Source organism: Canis aureus, chromosome 33 (genome assembly GCF_053574225.1).
Source record: "Canis aureus isolate CA01 chromosome 33, VMU_Caureus_v.1.0, whole genome shotgun sequence".
NCBI lineage: Eukaryota > Metazoa > Chordata > Mammalia > Carnivora > Canidae > Canis > Canis aureus.
The window spans coordinates 33,299,143-33,321,067 of record NC_135643.1 but is presented as its reverse complement, the minus strand read 5'-3'; the positions used below and the strand labels follow the sequence as shown (position 1 = coordinate 33,321,067).

Sequence of the window (21,925 nt, the reverse complement as noted above, 5' to 3'; positions counted from 1 at the left end):
TTGCCCATTTCAACTGAGAAGTTCACTACATCAGTCTATTTTTTTAAATGAATTGACCTTAGGAAAAGAGGTGCTATTGTCTATAGAGGATTATATTAATCTATTCTCTCTGTGAACCAAAGGAAAAAAGGACAAAATATTAGAAACCAGGTACAAAGATTCTTCTGTCTCATGTTTGATAAAGCCCTAAATGAACCAATTCAAACTCTGCAAAGTTTAGAGGAGTCTCAATTTCAGTTCTGCATTGTCAAGTATCTTGGTGTTCCAGCAAACCTCTGCAAAGCATAACCAGAGAAAGCAACTTTAATAAATAAATAAGGAAATAAATTCTACCGGCATGAACCCTTACCTTAGTAGCAGAATCCACTGAGGACCCTCTTCCCAGCAGCTCCTGAACCAGGCCCACGTGGCCCTCCTTGGCAGCCAGGTGGAGAGCATTGAGTCCATTCTGAAAGGAGAAGCAAACGAGCTTCAGAAGTGATGTAATAGTTGCCAACAGCAGATTTTTTTTTTTTAAGATTCTATTTATTTATTAGAGACACAGAGAGAGGCAGAGACACAGGTAGAGGGAGAAGCAAGCCCCCTGCTGGGAGCCCAATGAAGGACTCAATCCGACAACCCTGGGATCACGACCTGAGCCAAAGGCAGAAGCTCAACCACTGAGTCACCCAGATGCCCAGAAAGTAGCTGATTTTTATGCGCACATCTAACCCAGAGACTAGATAGACTCTGGTCTATTTGTTGTACTTTTTCTTTTTGCATTAGCTTGAAGCTGTTAAGTTCAGAGAGACTAATTTCCAGTGTTTTTGATTCAGAGAAGCAAAGTGGTAAATGTCCATTAGAATTGTGATTTAGAGGTGCCTTGGTAGCTCAGCTGGTTAAGCCTCTGACTTCAGCTCAAGTCATGATCTCAGGGCCCTGGAATCCAACCCCTCATCAGGATCTCTGCTCAATGGGGAGTCTGCTGTTCCCCTCTCCCTGCTACTTTACCTACTTTGCTCTCTCTCTCTCTCTCAAATTAATTTTAAAACTCTTAAAAAATAAATGTGGACTTAGCAATTTTTCTCAATAAACTTTTTTTAACCAAGAAATATCTAAATACTTTTCTAATGGAAAATAAAGAGCAACTCTGTATCATTTATTGGACTAGCCAGAAATGTAATTCTTTCCAGTTTCTAGAATACAGAGTTTAAATAAATCTTACTTTTTAACAAATGGGAAGGAATGGCTTTTTCATAAAGAGTGATTAAAAAGCCGTACGACAATTCTAAGGTACAACAATTTTGCGATGACAACATTATACTTAAAAGATATTTAGCACCATTATCACTAATTTGCTCTGAGGTTTTTTCCCAAAAAAATTTGAAGTTTATCTTCTAATTTGATAGGACTGTAATATCTGATTCACATCTATCTAGATTCCTGAAAAATTACTCATCATAGCACTGAAAAAACTCTTTGACAATTTAACTAAAAATGGTATCTACATACACTATATTGACCTCTCCCCAAAGTGACTTAACCAGTCAATCTGGACTTTTATTATCAGTGCCAATGAAGTAATCTGTCACATGGGCCCTCTCCATTCCCCAAAGGAAGATGAGGTAATCTAAATGGTAAGACCCCCCTGTTTTTTCCTTAAGGGAAAATGACCTTGCCTGGAACATTTCTTTTGCTAGTAACTTTCTTGCCCTACTGTCCTTCCTATAAAAAAGTTCCATTTTTGTGCCACTCCTTAGAGCTCCTAGATGGGATGCTGGCCATTTCATTAACTATATGATAAAGCTAATTAGATCTTCAAATCTACTTAGTTGAATTTTGTTTTTGAACACATATAAGGAAACCAAATGCATATACAAATTGTTAGTTGGCAAATTTCCTGTTTGTGGTCACTGTATATTTTACACTGAATGATTTCTTATGGAAAGCCCATTCAGGGCTTTATATTTGGTTCAAAAATAAAGTAAAACTTGTTTTCCTTCCTGCAAAACATGGTCCTGGTTTTTCAACAAAACTTAACTTTGAGTAGCCAATATAGTTGCACTATCAATACATGCATGTCACAGTTTCTATATATTCACCAGTACAAAATTATTAGAATTTAAGTACTTTCAAAATTTGTTATTCCTAGAAAATTTAGCAAATGAATCAACAATATAACAAAAACTTGAAAAAGATAGTTTTATGATTCCTGTGTTCTACCAACATGCAAATAATGTTAACTGTGTTAACTTCACATAAATGATAAAAATTGTTTTCCACTCCCTTTACCAGAGCAAAGTTGTTTTCTGAGTTAATTATTCAACAATCAGGGTGGCTGGTTTGGAATTGAGCATCCAATTCCACTCTTGGTTTCAGCTCAGATCTCAGCTCAGATCTCAGGGTTGTGAGATTGACCCCTTGTGGGCTCCAGGCTCAGTGAGGAGTCTGGGTGGCTCCATGGTTGACCATCTGCCTCTGGCTCAGGTCATGATCCCGGGGTCCAGGAATCTAGTCCCACATCCAGCTCCCCACAGGGACACTGCTTCTCCCTCTGCCTATATGTCTGCTTCTCTCATTAATAAATAAATAAAATCTTTAAAAAAAGTATTTAACAACCAATCTCTTTGGTAACAGGAAGTACTTAATTTAAGTAGACCTAAACTACTTCACAAATGGTAAACTTATTTTGACATAACGAAGGGAAAGCAGTGATCATAAGGTAGGAATTTTTAAGGAGATAATTAACCTGATATTTTAGAGCCTTTAACTTTACTGATATCTTTTTATTTTATATACTTTTCAGCATGACATTTGATGTTTTCTTAAGTTGCTTATAGGAAGAAATCTTTTACTGTCATGGACCATTACAAAAGTGTTTTTGGAGTTGGATCTGCTATTTCAGTCAGTAAGAAACAAATGTTCCAATCACTGTGAGTTGTTAGATGGCCTAGCAAACTAATATTTATTTATATATTTTTTAAAATATTTTATTTATTTATTTGAGAGAGAGAGAGAGCGCGCAGGGCAGAGGGGGAGAGAGAGAGAATCTCAGGCAGACTCCTCACTGAGTCTGGCGCACACACAGGGCTCAATCTCACAACCCTGAGATCATGATCTGAGCTGAAACCAAGAGTGGAATTGGAAGGAACTGGATGCTCAACTGACTGAGTCACCCAGGCTCCCCCTAACGAACTAATATTTAAAGAATTTTTCATTTTCAAAGATTTTTAAAATTTATCTATTTAAATTTGTCTATCTATGAGAGACAGAGAGAGAGAGAGGCAGAGACATAGGCAGAGGGAGAGGCAAGCTCCCTGCAGAGGGCTCAGATATGGGACTTCATCCCAGGACCAGGGGACCATGACCCTAGCCAAAGGCAGATGCTCAACCATTGAGTCACCAAGGTGTCCCTCATTTTCAGATGTTTAGTGTAAGAAGTTGCCTTTCATTTTCCTCAATTTTTGCATCTGCCTCCATGTGAAGTTTCTACCTTAGAGTTTGAAAGGACCTTTGAGACATCTAACCAGGTGATTTACATAACACTCAGCCCACCCCATGTCTGACGCATAGTATCTACTCCATTAATACTGTTGGATAAATTAATAAACCTAAAGAGAGCATAGAGGGAATATTTTGGTAAAGATTACATTTGAAAATAATCAAAACTACTTTTTAAAATATTTAATTTATTTATTTGAGAGACAGAAAAAAAATGAGCAGGGGTTAAAGGGGTAGAGGCACAGAGAAAGAAGCAGACTCCCCACTGAGCAGGGAGCCAGATGCAGGGCTCAATCCCAGGACCTGATCATGACCTGAGCTGAAGGCAGACACTTAACTGACTAAGCCACTCAGGCACCCTAACAAATAATCAAAACTATTTAATATATTGGAAAGAAAAAGACTCTAGAATTTATAAGCTTTCTATAGATCGGGATTTTTGTACAAATGGGATTAGAGATGACTGGTTTGGGGATATTTTTCCTAGGGGCTTGAAGCCTACCCAAAGGACAACTGGACTTTTTTCTGCCCTGGAATTGTCATTGTCACCGGCTAGACCCCAAGATCTGACCTTTACTTCCTATCCACTTGTACCCACCAACCTTTGTCCCACATTTTCCTGTAAGCTCTTCCTTACAGCTTGTCTCTTAACTCAGGCAACTGGAAACCAAAACCACTTCTCAGCTATGGAATTGCCTGCCAAGACCTCCAGCTGGCCCAGATCACCCAGACCAGTTTGTGCTTAACCCCTGACTCAAGCCTGCATAGGTGGACCATTGAGTGACCTCTAGAATGACTGATAACTACATTTACCTCATTATAATGCTAACGTCTCCACACAAAGAGGAGTACAAGCTTCATTTACATAACATACAAGGCGTAAACAGGCACGTTTCCTTTTTTTTTTTCTTTAAGGTGCATACATGGCCTTACACCTGCCTCTACATACAGTGACAAGGCTTTTCTATCTAGTCATTCTAACCCTAAATAAAAGGAATGCATGCTAGTGAAGTCACAACTGTGTAAGTTATTGCCCATAATTTCCCTATTTGCTGCAAATAAAGTTTACTTCGTGCAACAACTCCAGCTGGTATATCTGTGACTCACCAAGGAGAGAACTCACGTTGGTTTGGTTACATTTTCTTTTTTCTAAAATCTGATGCCATACAATTCAGTGCATTCTTACTTGAGGGGCAAACATTGGCTTGTTCAAATAACAAAACCTCTCCATATATGACATCTGTGTTGATCCATTCTTTCTTCCTTCCTTTCTTTTTTTTTTTTTTTTTTTAATAATCTCTACACCCAACATGGGGCTCAAACTCATAACCCTGAGATCAAGAGTTCCATGCTCTGCTGACTGAGCCACTCAGGCAGCTGCACCCCCAACCCTTTGTTGACCCATTCTTTATGAAGTTCCTCTTCAAGACTAGAATGGGGAATCATTTGATTTGTTCTTCTGCAATTCTCTTTTAGTTTTTGAAAAAAAATATTTATCTTCATTAACTTTTATGCCCCATTAGAATTTTCTCAGTGGATCATGTTTACTGTTTAGTAATTATTTTATCTGGTGTCAATATTTATTTAACTTAAAATAAAAGTTTAACTTGTTAATTAAAATTCCCAATTGAGGGAATATGGAGGATTTCTTTCTTTTTTTAAAAGATTTTATTAATTATTCATGAGAGACACAGAGAGAAAGAGGCAGAGACAAGGCAGAGGGAGAAGCAGGCTCCATGCAGGGAGCCAGATATGGGACTCCATCCCCGGACTCCAGGGTCACACCCTGGGCCGAAAGCAGGCTCTAAACCACTGCCACCCAGGCATCCCTGGAGGATTTCTTACCTTATGTTCTTCAGAGTCCTTTAACCATCCTAAATAGATCAAATTGAAAGAAGACTTGAGGGACTACTGGGTGGCTCAGCAGTTGAGAATCTGCCTCCAGCAGCTTAGGGCATTATCCTGGGATCTGGGATCGAGTCCCACATTGGGCTCCCTGTGATGAGCCTGCTTTCCCTCTGAACTATTATCTGCCTCTTCTCTCTCTGTGTCTCTCATGAATAAATGAATAAAATATTTAGAAAGAAAGAAGAAAGAAAGAAAGGAAGACAGGACATGAACCACCTCCATTTTGACCTCAGTCTGTACTTTCTAACTCATTAAGTTCTTTCCGGCTTATCTTTAAACTCAGGCAAACGATTTAGTGGGCAAAGCATCCCGTGATGGGAACTGAAATTACCCTTCAAGCAATATAAGTGCCTGATCTGACATGAGTGAGACCTGGCATGATTGACCCCTCGACAATGATGGACCTGACCTTTACTGCCCATCTACATGCACCCACCCACTTCTGTCCCACATTTTTCTTATATAAATCTAGAAGTATTTTTAGCACTCTGGAGACAGTCTTTGAGACATTGGCCTGCTGTCTTGCTTGTTCTGGCTTCTCTGAAATACATCCCTTTCTTGTTTCACCCCCACTCATCTCTCTACTTTTGGATTTTGTCAGGGATGAATGTCAAAACCTAATCTATTTAGGATACCCAAAGTCAGGTATTTTCATACCCTTGCACCCGTTACAAGATTTTCTCAGACTGAACCTATGGCTTCTGAGCTGCAATCACTTGAAAAAGGAGAAGGGGAGGGAAAAGAATAATAAAGCATCTCCTCACCATTTTCAATATTTGCCAGTGATTTCTCTTTTAGTTCCTTAATTTAATATTTCTCAGTATCACACCTTCCTATCCTGTCATGGAAATGCTTTACTATGCGAATCAACAAATAATATGCATCAAGACTTCTTTTCCTCCCACCCTAAGAGCCATTTGTTAAACATTTACCAGCAATATCACTGTTTGCATGCCAAAGTTTCAGGTTTGAAAGCAGTTTTATCTTTAAAAAATGTGAACTGGAAAAATGGCTCCCCAATGGTCAATTTCTCTAAGGTACAATGGCCTGAATCTGGTCTTCATGTGGGATCAGTCTATAGGTATTCTTGTTTACAAGTTTTTTGGTTTTTTGTTTGTTTGTTTGTTTGTTTTTTATTTTTATAAAGAGTCAAGCATTATTAACTAATCACCAATCCTGTATTGCTTAAAATGGGTGGTCTAGACGTTTGAAAATGATCTCAACAGTGGCATTCTGAATATAATTTTCTATTAATTTAAAATAGGTAAGTTTGAGAATTAAGATGTTTAAAAGGTATAATATTGGGGTGCCAGAGTGGCTCAGTGGGGTGAGTGTCTGACTCTTGGTTTTGGCTCAGGCCATGATCTCAGGGTCTTGAGATCAAGCCCCACATTGGGCTCTGCACTCAGCGGGGATTCTGTTTGAGATTATCCGTCCCTCTCCCTCTGCCCCTTTCCCAACTCGTGTATAAGCGTGCACTCTCTCTCTTTCATAAATAAATAAATAAATAAATAAATAAATAAATAAATAAATAAATAAAATCTTATTTATTTAAAATAAATAAAAAAGAATAAAAGGGGTAAAATTTTCTTCAATTCCATGAGTGGCCAACTCTGATGTTTAGAGGATTTACAATACTCTTCTTAATTTCCCTTCTGCACTTTCTCCTTTCACTCTATAGCATCAGGCTCAGCTGAAAGGTTTAACTTGTTGTAGACCAGACCACTAGAATACAGATATTCTATTTTCATGTTTTAATAAACATTGACAAAAACTTTTTCTAAAAAATTGACAAAGCTAACAAGACACTATCTCAAATAGAATACAGCTGACATAGTCTGAAAAGTTATAAAGTTCAAATATATATTTACGTTAAACGTATTTAGGTGAAGCTATCCTAAGGAGGACTCCAATGACAAACTATTTATTTTAGTTTCCTCCACAGCTTTCTTTTCATGAATTAAAAATGTAGCTGACTTTATTTTCACCAAAGAAACACTTAAATCCACAAAACAGAATAGAACATTTCCTCAAAAATTAGCTAGCTTTCTTTTCAATTAATTACAAGGCTGGTGGGATCCCTGGGTGGCTCAGCGGTTTAGCGCCTGCCATTGGCCCAGGGCACAATCCTGGAGTCTCGGGATCGAGTCCCACATCGGGCTCCCGGCATGGAGCCTGCTTCTCCCTCTGCCTGTGTCTCTGCCTCTCTTTCTCTCTGTGTGTCTATCATGAATAAATAAATAAAATATTTTTTAAAAAATTACAAGGTTGATGCTCTATGTTAAAAATTTTTTCCAATGAAAAAGTACCATTTTTGGAGGCAAAAAGATCCTGCTACAAATCACTGAAATACAGTTGCATTTTATTGAAAACATTGTCAAGAATATGATTAAAATTTTCCATATGAGGGAATTGTTCAGAAACCAAACTGTATGTAACATGTATAATGAATTCAGGATATATGTGTATTTTTAAGATTTCTGTAATACTAATACTACTAAAACTAGAGTAGTTAAAAAGACATGATGCATGACATTCTAGTTATAAATGCTATAAATTTTTAATCTGCCTTCTTTTAAAATGCAACCAAATTGGGACTATCATATTATTGCTCTCATATTATTGAATGAGCTGTAGGAAAAAGAAGACAAGCAACTTTCATTATGCTTAATTTTTTGGTTCTAGAATTTCAATAGATTTAATAAGCAATTGAATATGGTGAGTGATTGTTATCAGGAAAAGCAACTCAGTATCAACTAGACTTAAACAAAAACTATTTTATCTTGTGAATATAAGCTAACATATAAGTTAATCATGTTTAAATGAAAAGTGATAAATAATCCCATTCAGTAATTCAACGCAGCTAACTCTTAGAGAATATATTTTGCAGTTAACCCATTTTGGTTAGTCCCTAAGGTCATGTTTCTAAAAATCAAATTTCCCACAGGAGCCACACTGACATGCTTTAGCTTACCATGGTCAAATAGTAGTACTGGCCTACATTTCAATGGATGTTATTTTGTTGTAAGATATTCTTCACTTTGTCAGGTACAGGGAATGAGGAAGTGGACATACCTAACTAGTTAGTTTTTTTTTTTAAGATTTTATTTATTAATTTGAGAAGAAGAGAACAAACAGGAAGAGGGTCAGAGGGACAAGCAGACACCCCACCGAGCAAGAAGCCTAACATGGGGCTTGATCTCTGAACCCTGAGATCATGACTTGAGCTAAAAACAGATACTTAACCGACAGAGGTATCCAGGTGTTCCTAGTCAGAATTTTTATATCTGGGTGCAAATATAGGGCATGTTCTAGGACTCTCCCAATAGTGCTTCCCACACATATAGTATTTGAGGCACATATCCAAAACATAAAATATTGTCAGTCTCTGTATTTATTAGAATACGCATCATGAGCTTACTGAGTTCCAGCCAAAGAGTCTTCTGAAACAACTCATATTTAACAGAAACAATAACTATTCATTCCCTTAAATTAATATCAGATTAGACATTCAGTTAGATCACCACAAAACAATGTACTGGATTATGTTATCTCTATTCCCTACAGAAATGGATCATTGAATTATAAAACATCATTATATATTATAAAGAAATATAAGAAATGTACATTTGAGCAACATTTATACCGTTGTGTTTATTTTATATGGGTTTTCTGGATTAACTATTGTTGAGTTCAATAACAGAAAAAGTTTAGTAAGAGGAAGAGCCTCTAGGCTTCTGTTTACTGAACTTTAACTTAGGAAAACTGCATAAATCACTGTGCTTGTCTTTTTCTCTAATTTCTAAGAAACACAGAATAAATTCAGTATCCATCAGAATTAATTACCACAAGGTTCTCTATTCCTCTTTTCCTTGCTTTTGCCTTTATGTTGCTTAGTTTCATTTTTAATAATATCAGAATCACAGTACATGAGTTGTGTCATCAAAACATTACTATCAAAATTCTTCAGACCTTTTGTATCTTAAAACAGCATTATGCAAAGTGTTTTCACTGTATTTGATGTATTACTCCCTATCTCGCAGGATTTATAGACAGTAATTATGCTTTGATATTTATGGTTGCTGATTCTAATTAGCTACTCATTGGCTCAACATACTAACCAACACTTTGGAAACAACTTAGATGAAAATTGAAAATAATTTAAAAATCAAAAAAATCTTGAGGAAAATCTAAGAATTGATTAAACCTGGGAAACATTAGTCTAAACAGTAAATTAATATCTTTAGCATGCTTGAGAATAAAAACTGTTGGTTTTCTAACTCTGATGAAGCAAATATGGAGGAAAATAGATAAATATACAGTAAACAAACAATTGTATGAGATATTGGAAGATCATCCTTGGCATTGATTAGAAATCTTTCCTTTTGGGATCCCTGGGTGGCGCAGCGGTTTGGCGCCTGCCTTTGGCCCAGGGCGCGATCCTGGAGACCCGGGATCGAATCCCACGTCGGGCTCCTGGTGCATGGAGCCTGCTTCTCCCTCTGCCTGTGTCTCTGCCTCCCTCTCTCTCTCTCTGTGTGACTATCATAAATAAATAAAAAATTAAAAAAAAAAAAGAAAAAAGAAATCTTTCCTTTTAAAGTTGTTAAAAGGTTAAATATTTTTCATTTGTATGCAACTCACTGAAATTGTTTTCTTTTTCTTTCTTCCCTTCCTTTTATCTTTCTGTTTTCCCTTTTTAAAGACAGTGTGGTCAACTACAGAAATAATAACATGGTGTTGGAAATAAGAAATGCAATCTGGTCCTCGCTCTGCTACTAACTAGATGTGTGACTTTAGGCATATCACTTAACCTGTTTGCCCTCTAAAGATCTGATTTAAAAAATGATGATAATAGTGACAATGAAAATGCAAGGACAATGATAAAGAAATAAATGTTTATGAGCAACAATTGTGTGCCATTGTTTTAGCCTTTTTTTAAAATGAATGTAAATTTATTGAAATTGGTTTGGAGGCGGCAGTGTGGGTGAATAGGTGGGGGTTTTCCAAAGAGAACTGTGGAGAGAAGCCAGCCTCCAGGAGGGGAGGGAGAAGGTGCTTGGCTACAGACTCTCTCTTAGGTCTGATTTCTTTCCTTCTGCTTCTTGCACATCACGTCCAGCTTCCAGTTCTTCCACCTGTTCTTGTGAGGCTTGATGGGGCACGAGCTCACCACTTCCCATTCACTTCACAGAGCACACATAGTCTGTGCATAGTTGCTGGGGTCCAAAAGCTGACTAACCCTTGGTCTTGCCTCAGACTCGTCGCAGATCACATTAGCCTTAAGAAAGGATGGGAAGTGGCTGAAGGTGTGTGCCAAGATGTCAACATTCACCTCATTGCCCAGATCCCCACAGAAGATGTGGAAGTCATCTGCATTCCACTCCAGCAGGCTAGGATCCTCCCAGGTGCCAAACAAATGTAGCATTTCAACTTCTCTAGCTTTCTTTCCTTCTTGCCCTTACCCAGAGGCTCTGGGACCTCCAAAGCCATGAAGCCAAGGCAAGGCGGTTAGGTCCATGGACTTGGAGACAAGAATCCAGAAAGGCATAGTGGGGGCAGTAGGCTTCCCTCTCATACTCCTAATGGGTGGGGCTCAAGCTCAAGCTCAGGAAAAAGCATGGACAGGCCCCCTGGTAGGCTGAGCCCAATGACTTTAGGACCAGCTGGAGTGCCTCCTGCCTCCACCACAACCAATGTACTAGTCTTCCTTAGCCCAGCTGCTGCTGCCACCATGCCTCTTCATTCTCTTTCGGGTCCAATGCCAAGGCCTAAGCACAGCTCATGGGGTGTTGTTGGCCCTTCCAGGGGAGGCCTTAGAGCAGCCATGGAGACAGGAAGTGGGAGCCAGCCATTGAAGGCAGGTCCCACAAGGACCTAATGGGAGGGCCCGCATAGCCAGAGGTGGGGTGACTACCTGCTGCAGAGGGAAGAACATAATCTGCTCTCTGTAGTAAATGGGAAATGAAGGTCAGATGCAGGATAGGGGTCCTCTGGGGAACCAGAGCTGCATGCCATAAGAACAGGGCTTCCTGAGCCCCTGGACTGCCCATGTGACTCAAATCACCAGGACAAAAGCTAAGTGAACCACTCACCACGGGAGAAACATGAGTCTAAGAGTCTGTTGGACCTGCTGTTATGTTTTGGTCACAATAATTGGGCGAATCACAGGCTGCTGGGACCTGTATGGGTATTACCATGGAGACCTTGGGTACAGCAGGCACAATAACTGGGATTCTAGTACCATAACTCTCAGAAATTTCTGCTTAAATCTCCACCTCCATCTCCTCCAAGCATTCCTTGCTACTCTTGTCCAGGATGCCTGTGCCAGTCCCCAGGACTGTAGGTCCTCCTGTACCTGGGAGTCCCAGGGCTGACCCTACCAACTAATGTCACCACATACTAAATGGGAACCAATCAAAGCAGGCTACTATAGATAAGTCCTTGCTATTGGCTTTATGTAACTTAATGTTCATAAAATAATATGAATTTGAGTCTTTTGAAATGATCAATAAATATTCATTGAGCTTGTATTGTGGGGAAGGGCTTGTAGATCTGTGAATCCCAGCCAAAGTATCACCTTTGATTCTACAACTTTTGGATAACACTATTTCTAAAGAAAATCATTAAAATGACTAAATATACCAAATAGTTAAAGAGAAGAAGAAAGAAACAAAGAAAGAAAGAAAAAAAGAAAGAAAGAAAGAAAGAAAGAAAGAAAGAAAGAAAGAAAGAAAGAAGGTAGGTCTTAGTGCTACTTTGAAACAACCATGTGTAAAAATTTTGGGGAGAGGGAAGAGCCAAAGTGAGAGAAAGAATCTCAAGTAGGCTTCACTCCTAGCATAGAGCTAGAGTGGGGCTTCTTATCACAACCCTGAGATCACAACCTGAGCTGAAATGAAGTCAAATGCTCAACCAACTGAGCCACCCAGGAGCCCAACCATATGCAAATTAATCAATCTTAAAGGGTAGAGTTTTTTTTGTTTAGCACTTCTGTTAAAATTTTATAAAGCAATTTTATAACATTTTGTTTATAATCAGATTTTAGAGTAAGCTGTTTCACTATTTCTCTTGTTGATTTTATGAAATATTTTGCCCATTGACTGCTTTTCTATGATCATATAAAAGAAGTGCATGAAACCTCAGGTAGAACAGGTAGCCAATAAAAATTTTTATAGAGGGGCAGCCCGGGTGGCTCAGCGGTTTAGCGCCGCCTTCAGCCCAGGGCCTGATCCTAGAGATCCAGGATTGAGTCCCACGTCAGGCTCCCTGCATGGGGCCTGTGTCTCTGCCTCTCTCTCTCTCTCTCTTTCTCTGTGTCTCTCATGAATAAATAAATAAAATCTTTAAAAAATTAAAAAATTATTAAAAAAAAAATGTGACATTTAACAAAAAATTATAGAGCCATTCAAGCATTAGGTACATTTCTGGCACATACAGAAAAGAAATAGAGCAGTCCATCTGGAAAAGGTGAAGAACAGATTCAAGAAGGTAAGCATACATAAAGCTAAATATACATAAAGGTTAAATGTTTGCATCAAAATCCATTAAGCTGTTTTGCATCTTAGTACAAATACATAACCAACAAGTATTTGTCTAGCACCCACCAAGTGGTCATCTCTAGGTGCTAGGTTCTAAGGGACATGTGACATATTTTCTGCTCCCAAAGTACCCCAAAATATTTATTATTAAACAATTGAAAATCATCTCTGTGCTACATATACTTGTCTATGTTTTTTTTTTTCAAATCTCTAGCTATTCTACTTTGCAAATCTCACATTTTTTTTAAAGAGTTTATTTATTTATTCATGATAGACATAGGGGGAGAGGCAGAGATACAGGCAGAGGGAGAAGCAGGGAGCCCGATAAGGGACTTGATCCCGGAACTCCAGGATCACGCCCTGGGCCAAAGGCAGGCGCTGAACCGCTGAGCCACCCAGGGATCCCTACAAATCTCACATGTTGAGTTTAGGGTACTCCAATCTGTCCAACGAATATCAGAAAAGTACAACTAACTTACATAGCTTCCTTAAATCTACTAAAATGTAAATATTTGAAAGGAGGCAGTTGGAATACATGAATTCTTGAAAAATATTAGAAGAAAACGAAGGAGAGCAAATGGGGACAAAAGGCAGTAATAGAAAAAAGGAAAGTGAAATTTGACCTCCAATCTCCATCACACCCCCACTCTGAATGGGGTTCCTGTGTCAGAGATGTCTTAAACCAGTATCTTCTTTTCAAGAGGAACTACATGCCCACATAGAGAGATACAAGTAATCATGAAATATGATTTCATACTTCCATTGAGATAAATGATATTAGCAAAAGAAATTATCTATACGTTGAGAAAAAGAATGCAGACTCAAAACAAAAATAACCTCTTATATATTCCTAACCCAATTTCTACTCCTTATACCTAGCTATACTCTAGTTGCACCTTTCCTACCTCTTCTATGGTGGTTGTTCCAAACTAAGACTACTCACTGTCATGGAATTAAAGATTCATTCAGTTTTTAGAACTTTGGGAGCATCAAAGCAAATAATGTGTCAATTTTAACTGATTTTAACTGATTTTACTGTGCCTTAGGTTGGTCTCCAAAGGTTTCTAATTTAATAAAATAAATCAAACTATGGATGACCCCTGAGGAAACTTATTTTATTAGTGAGTTATTCTCAGATCTTCAAGGCTTTCTTTGTAATTCCCAAATGATGAATTTTAGTAAGGTATTTGTTAATTTACAATAGAACTTAGGATTTGGTAGCTCATTGATCATTTCATAGGGAAAATGCTTAGATAAAGAATGCTTTGAAAATATTACTTTGTAAAATTCACTTCCAGATCTCCATTTCATCCTTAGATCCAGGATGATCCAGGGCCACTCAGAAATCTGTAGTGCTTCTGGCTGGTTGCTCCCTTTTGGGCCAAAGGTCTTTCTCCCTTGTCCAGCCCCATCAAATCTTTCTACGGTATTATCTCAAAATATAGAGAATTAGAGACATTAGATATGATTATGAGGTAGCCTGGAAGAAGAAAGAGTTGTGAAAATCCTTCAAAATCTTACCAAGATCAAGAGGCATGAAGAGGTTATAAGGGCTGAGAAATAAATATTTCATAAATCAAACAATGAAAACCTTAATGACACATATGTCATTATTATATTTTGTATTTAACATATAACATATCACATTATCCTATTTTACAGAGAAGGACCCCATAATTCTCAAAAGTAAAGTGTTTTGCCTCAAAGATCCTCAACACCAAAATAGGAATAGCAAAAATCCAAACTTGATCTAATTTAAAAATTTATGTTTTTTAAGCTAAAATAATTAAGTTCTAAGCCAAGTTTCAAAATGTAGGTCATGATGCATAGTAGGTCATAAAATCTATTTAATGGATTGCCAATCAACATTTTAAAACATAAAGTGGAATAAAGAAAAATAGGACCTGGGAGCTGATGGTTCAATCAGTTAAGCATCTGCTTTCAGGGTCATGATCCTGGAGTCCTGGAATTGAGCCCCACATAGGGCTTCCTGTTCAGTGGGGAATCTGCTTCTCCCTTTCTCTCTGCCCCTCACCCTGCTCATGCTTTCTCTCTCTGTCTCTTAAAAAAAAAAATAGAGTGTACTGTGGATGAGCAAGTGTTGATTTTGTTTGAGGTTTTTTGTTTGGCTTTGGTTTTGGTGAAACTTTTCAATATGTAATCATGCACACATGTGTGTCAGAGAGAGAGTGTGTGTGCACACAGAGTGCTCTAGACTACAAAAAGCTAAGGAGGTTTTGGCAAGACCCAAGACAAGAGGGCATCTTAGGGAAACTAGATGTCCTCTCAGACCAAATAAGCAAAAACCTGACTCTCACCAAGACCATTCGAAGAGAGGAGTGGTTTTTATGGTATGCTTGTTTGAATTTCCGAACTAAATAATTCCTATTTTAGATGAGTGCTGTGATGCAAACAGGAAGGATGATGATGAGACACGACAGAGTTCTTCACTTTGAGAATATGGGCTAAATCACTGCAGACCCGCATGCATACCCAGGCTATGACAGGCCACGTGGTGCAGTGGTGGCAATGCAAAACCTGAGTTCCTAGCTTCTCTCCATTACTAACAACACGATTTAGTTTCTTCATTAGTAAAACGGGGAAATTTCCCACTCTACCTACTCCAGATAGTTATTTTAAAAAGAACATAAAATCATGTATGTTTATGCTATTTCAAATCTATAAAATAATATACAAATGTAAAATATTTATGATTTCCTGGTTAGGTGCAAGAAGTAATAAATTCACATACTCCTAACTCCTGTTTTCTATCATCGAGATTTGGTTAAATAGAATGAGTTGAATTGAGCATTTTTGAGTCTAACATATAATGTTTACCTGGATTAGGGAAATTAGTAATTCATGCAGAAGTGATTTACTTTAAAAAGTATTTTCAGTTCTAATGAAACCTAGGAAACAAATGGGAACCTGGTCCATTAGTAATCATCCTTGTCAATAATTCAAAGAGCTACTACTTTATGACTGAAAGCTTTAACTCTCCTAATTTAAATGTTTACACACGGACTCATTACTTTGGTTAATTTTTATGAGAAATAATGGATAAATTATTCCTTTCATATTTGACTTTACATGTGCTAAAGGAAAGCATTATATGAAGCTCAAAGAAAAGAAATTATTTGAGGTACTTATAATAGTCATGGGTTAAAGAGATTTAAATATTAGCTTTAAAAGTCAGCAGCAAAGTATTTAAATAATAGCTAAAACTTATTATAACTTATTTTTAAGTGTCAGGTGTGGTTCTAAGCTTTTAATTCCATTAACTCATTTACAAATCTTCAATTAAATATTATGGGTTAGGATCTACCTGGTGATTCTAATATTTAGGTTAGGATCTACCTGGTGATTCTAATATTTATTCATCCAGAGAGAGAGAGGCAGAGACAAAGGTAGAGGGAGAAGCAGGCTCCATGCAGGGAGCCCGACGCGGGACTCGATCCCGGGTCTCTAGGATCACACCCCGGGCTGCAGGGGGCGCTAAACCGCTGCGCCAGCGGGGCTGCCCTACCTGGTGATTCTAGCTCAGAAATTATACTCTTAATGCCTACAATTAAAAAAAAATCTGGGACATCTGGGTGGCTCAGTGATTGAGCATCTGCCTTTGGCTCAGGTCATGATCCCAGGGTCCTGGGATCAAGTCCTGCATCAGGCTCCCCACAGGGAGCCTGTTTCTCCCTCTGCCTATGTCTTTGCCTCTCCCTCTGTCTCTCATGAATAAATAAATAAATAAATAAATAAATAAATAAATAAATAAATAAATAAAATCTTTTAAAAATCTATGGACCCTATATTATAATCCTATTTAGCTTTCTTTAAACTTCAGTTTCTCATTAATTCTATTTGGTATTCTGTGGAATAGGAAATATCTCAGTCTCTCATTATAAGTCAGTAGTTAAGGAGAAAAATTATCTCCTTTCTAGACATAGAATGTACAAGTGTGTCAAAATTAGAAAGGTATTCCATAATGCATTCTAGAATGTTATTATCATATCCATGTCAAGCTTAGCTAGTTTTTATTTAAAGTAAAAATCAAGGAAAGGGTTTAGAATGGCTGATCCCTTACATTTCTTATGGTAATAAAATTCTGTGGTTCTTGGATCAGAGGACAAGAAATGAGACTGTAATTTCCAGAAGATTTTAAAGAAAATACCCAAGAGAATAAATCTTGTCTTTGTATATTTATCACTGACTCACTTAATATTTCAGTCAGCTCATCTTGAAAGAGGGCATTTAAAACCTGGACTTTGTCTTTCTAACATTGAATTTTTCAAAACTGGTAAGCAAGGAAGGTGTGTGGATCCGAATCAACCAATAACTCTTTTTTTTTTTTTAATTATTAATGAAAGGGAAGAACTCTCCAGTGCTGCGGCCTGGAGTAGATGTGCCTCCAGGGCCCAAGGACGAGACTGAAGTACAAGAGGGAAAAAGTGGCAGGATATTAAGGAAATGAAAGCAAGAAGAGAGAACAGAACCTAAAAAAAAAGTTCTATAGTTAATTCCAGGCAGTGCCCTATCCTCCTACTTTTTGTTTGTTTGTTTTTAGATTTTTATTTTACAGTAGTCTCTACATTCAACAGGGGGCATGAACTTACAACACTGATATTAAGAGTCACATGCTCTACTGATTGAGCCAACCAGGTGCCCCCCATCCTCCTAAGGAGGCACAAGTACAAACAATTTGTACACAATATTAAGCTTAGATAAAAATATGGTATAGACTTTAAATTTAATATAGAATAGAGAAAGCTTAAATTCAAAACAAAGAACAACCCAATTTCAATTATACACATATTAAAACATTCACTGAACATTCCAAACTGTGCTAAGAACCAAGTCTACATTTCAAGGTATCCACATAAAAGCCTAGTAATGTTGTTAGAGAATTACAATGACTTCTAATTTTCTCCACATTTTTTACAATTTTTATTAAAAATAAGCCAAATTTGATGTTCTGGACTCTAAAAGAATATGGGGAGAGTGAGGAAGGAGCCATCAAACAATAAAGTTGGCTTTAGGAGTCTTCCAAGAAACACACCATTACTCTGCTTTCTATCATTATAAAATGATTCCTACTAATTGCCTCTAGTATCAATTCTGATTGCCTAAGACTCATAAGCTGGCATAGTCAGTTTATCCTCGGAGCAATCACAAAGTTTGGTTCCTTTTACAATTTATTGTATTTATGTTCTCTGCTTATCTTCCCAGCAAGGTTTATCACAAGCAAGAATCAAATCCTATTCACCTCTGTAACCTCTACACTTAATATGGTACCTAGCGCAAGAAAAAGGATACTTCAATAATGTTTGTACAGTGAGTGAGCTAATGAATGGTATGTACCATACAAAGGTATATAGGAGTCTGCTTAACTCATCCAGTTATTCTACATTTGTCCATAAATGTAGTCAGTGCTTGGACAAATCAGGTACAAATATGTCTATCTCTTAGCCTTTGAAAACACAAGCGGGAAAAGTTCACTATCTGAGGCTGGTTAACATTAACACGTATAAGAGGAAATTAGATCCTGAGACAAGCACTTAATCTAAAAGGGCTTTTCTCAGTCTGGAATCCCTTGATATGTTCTTAAGGATCTCAGGATTCTCTGAGAGTGTTTTATTTGACATTTTCATTTCAGTGCCAACCTAAAAATAAAAATTAATAGAAGTATATTCTGGATCATCTGGATAATCACATTTAATTAAATATCATCTAGTAATTTCTTGACCATGCTTATGACTGTCAATTCTTGCCACGTGATCACTGCAGGAACACCCAAATTTTAATGCAGTATTTTTCAAACTGAAGTATATGGATGTATTCTCAGTGTTCCCCCCCCCCTCAAAAAAAGTCTCCCCTCTACTTAGAAGAAATACTGCCTTAACAGGTGGTTTGTAAACATAACTGTTAAAACCTGGATCTTTCCATCTAGAAAACAGAATAGATGTTTAAGGAGGCATTACCAGAACTTTCCTCAGTATTACACAGAATTATAAGTTATCTGAAAGAAACAGTGACAGTCCTGATTAAGTTGGAAGGAATAAACTTGTTAGAACTTTCCCCAAACCTGTCCATCCAGCTACTCTAGTTTGAGTGAAATCATCTATTATGGCCATACAGCTTAATTAAATTCTACCTAACTGCAACTGTCAGAGTGATACTTTGGTCTCCTGAGTGTGCACAATACAATGGGTTTTCACATGTATAATTTGAGCCCCTGGTAGTCTCCCTTTTTGATAAAGAAGAATGTTGAGATTATGAAGTATGCAGCACAGTGATAAGCATATGCAATAAAAGTTACTATTATTTGATATCTTAGATATTAAATGGGATACTTCTTAAATGCCAGTCCTGGGTCTCAGTCCCTTCCAACACAGCGCTCTTTTTCACTAAATAGCACTGAAGCTTAAACTCTAGTTCATAAACATTCCTTGTCATGGGTCATATAAGTCTGTGCTAGCCTCTTCCCCTTAAGTTTAATGTTAGCCATATTTATAATGGTATATTTTATGAACTTCTTTTTAAATCCCTTAATTTTCCTGTGCTGCTAATGTTTCAAGTTCCTATTTTATGAGGTTTGCATTCCTTTCTGCATATTGCTAAATCTTTAGTTGTGAATGCAAATGGTTAATAATCATCTAGTGCCTCTTCAGAGACACATAAAAATCTCACTAAAAGGTGTTGTTAAAAGGGCAGTAGAGTATATGTATAAAAAGGAATATTACTCAGCCATAAAAAAGAATGAGATCTTGCCACTTGGAAAAACATGGATGGACCTAGAGATTATTATGCCAACTGAAGTAAGGCAGAGAAAGACAGAGATGAGTTCACCTATATGTGGAATCTAAAAAACCAAACCAAACAGAAACAGACTTATAAATACAGAGAACAAATTGGTGGTTGCCAGAGTAAAAAGAAGTAGAGGAATGGGATGAAGAAGTATGAATTTCCAGTTGTAAAATAAATAAGTCATGAAATGAAAAATACAGCATAGGTAATATAGGCAATAATATTGTAAGAACATCATATGGTTACAGCTGGTACCTACACTTATCATGGTGGGAATTGCTTAGCGTATAGAATTGTCAAATCACCATATTATACACCTGAAAGTAACAAAAATCTTTGTATGTCAGTTATTTTTCAATAATTCTTTTTTTTTTTTTTTTTTTTTTTTTGAGTGCCTGAGTGGCCCAGTTAGTTGAGCATCCAATTCCTGGTTTTGGCTCATGTCATGATCTCAGGGTTGTGAGAGTTGCTTTGGATAAGAAAATATATTCTCAACTCCCTAATAAATTGTATCTTTCTCTCCCTACTTCTTTCCTCTGCCTCCCATGGGCACGACTCATTCCTCAAAGAAACATCATGCCATAAATTCTCTAAAAAATCTCTTTCTCAAACCTTCTTCATTCAGCCCAGCAAAGACTTTGCATACCACTACAAGGTATCATTTTAGACTGTCCCCACTGGTCACAGTGCCCTGCGCAAAGAACTTTCTTTTTTCATTTAAGTTGTCTTTTTTTGGGAGGGGGGTGGTAGAAGGGGGGAGCCAGCGGTTGCCTGCTCCAAGGTGTACCCTTATGAGCTTTTGTATCTGCATTTTGAACTCTTTCATCCTACCCTGAAGACCTTTCATTTCTGAAGGAAGAGGCTGGAGAGAAACTGAGTATAGGACTAAAAAGAATTGCCTACATCAAGTTGTACACATGTACACATTCATTTATAGATGGGTAGGTCTTGACCATACCCAGCTCAGCAGACAACCACTTCCTAAGAACCGACTGCTACATTCTCTTCCATACACCTATCTCCTTCATTTCTAAGCATTTTGAAAAAGTTACCATATGAAAATAAGTTCTTCTTTTATTCCCCCTGCTTCTTATTCTAGAAGACAAAACGCCTTGAAAAGACTAACGATGGTAAGATTCAGTTTACTCCTTTACAATCATCAACACGCGCACACACACATACACACACACACAGGGAGAAATCCACGTGGGTAGGAAGGGGTGGGGAAGGACTGGGAAACTTCTACAGAAGGAGGAAAAGACTATGGTGTAAGCAAAGAAAGTGTTAGACTAAGAGTTCACAAAATTTCAGCTCCTGCAAAGGAGCTGGGATGATTTTTAATGGCATAAAGAAAATAACTGAGCAGAAAAATGATTAGGCAGGAATAGCATCTACATCATATCTCACATACCACCTGCATTTGCTCGAAGTACACCACTGAAGAGCTGTATTGAACACACATGTGGATTAAGATCTCCCTTCCGTTGACCTTGGTAGAAGTCAAGGTGGGACTCCAGAACTCTATAGGCTCCTGGCTAGATTCTCCACATGCCCTGCCCACTATATCTCTCCCCAGATGACCTCCAAATCTCACCATCATGCTCTGGTTGTGACCATGTAGACTAAACTAATGCTTTTTATCCCTGTGTGTGCCAGTCACCAGGTCAGTCCCCATCCCTCCAAATGCAACCCCTGTGTGCCTCTCTATATCACCTTTCCTGACTCCATCTCTGATCTCTTCTCATTTCCTGACCCTCTTGCACTGAGTCCTCTGGAAAACATGAATGTAGTTATTAGCAACATTTCTGCATCCTAAATTTTTTCTCTGAACATTTATCTTAACCTTTTCACTCTAAATATAACCCACAGTCACTACTTCCCTGAAGTCAACTCAAGTGATAGATATTTATCCCCTCACTTAACCACTGAATTTGGTGGAGCTGTGCCAATGCTCTTTACTGCTCATTGTTCTTCCAAACTACTTTCTTCCTCCTTTTGCATACATCTGCAGATATCATCAGTCTGTATCTTCTAGACCACTTCCCTCATCCTGGAGGATTTTAGCTACTAGTTCACTGCCGCTTTCTCCAACATTTTTGAAGGTGATTTTTCCCAAACTCCAGATTTCTCTGCCAAGGATTTTTTTCCTTTTCTCTACATCATCTCCCCACATCCATGGTCACACTCTAGACCTT

The 21,925-nt window shown here is 37.7% G+C and overlaps 1 protein-coding gene and 1 pseudogene across 50 annotated transcripts in view; both read right to left on the bottom strand.

Moving 5' to 3' along the window:
- Nucleotides 1-21,925, bottom strand: part of ANK2 (ankyrin 2) — a 328,351-nt gene that overhangs the window by 167,472 nt on the left and 138,954 nt on the right. For all 50 annotated transcript variants that reach the window (XM_077882344.1, XM_077882349.1, XM_077882350.1 and 47 more), the window contains exon 3: nt 350-448. In XM_077882344.1, coding sequence (XP_077738470.1) covers nt 350-448 — 99 coding nt within the window. The remainder of the gene's footprint in view (nt 1-349; nt 449-21,925) is intronic.
- LOC144303795 (RNA-binding protein 42 pseudogene) lies at nt 10,377-11,217 on the bottom strand (annotated as a pseudogene).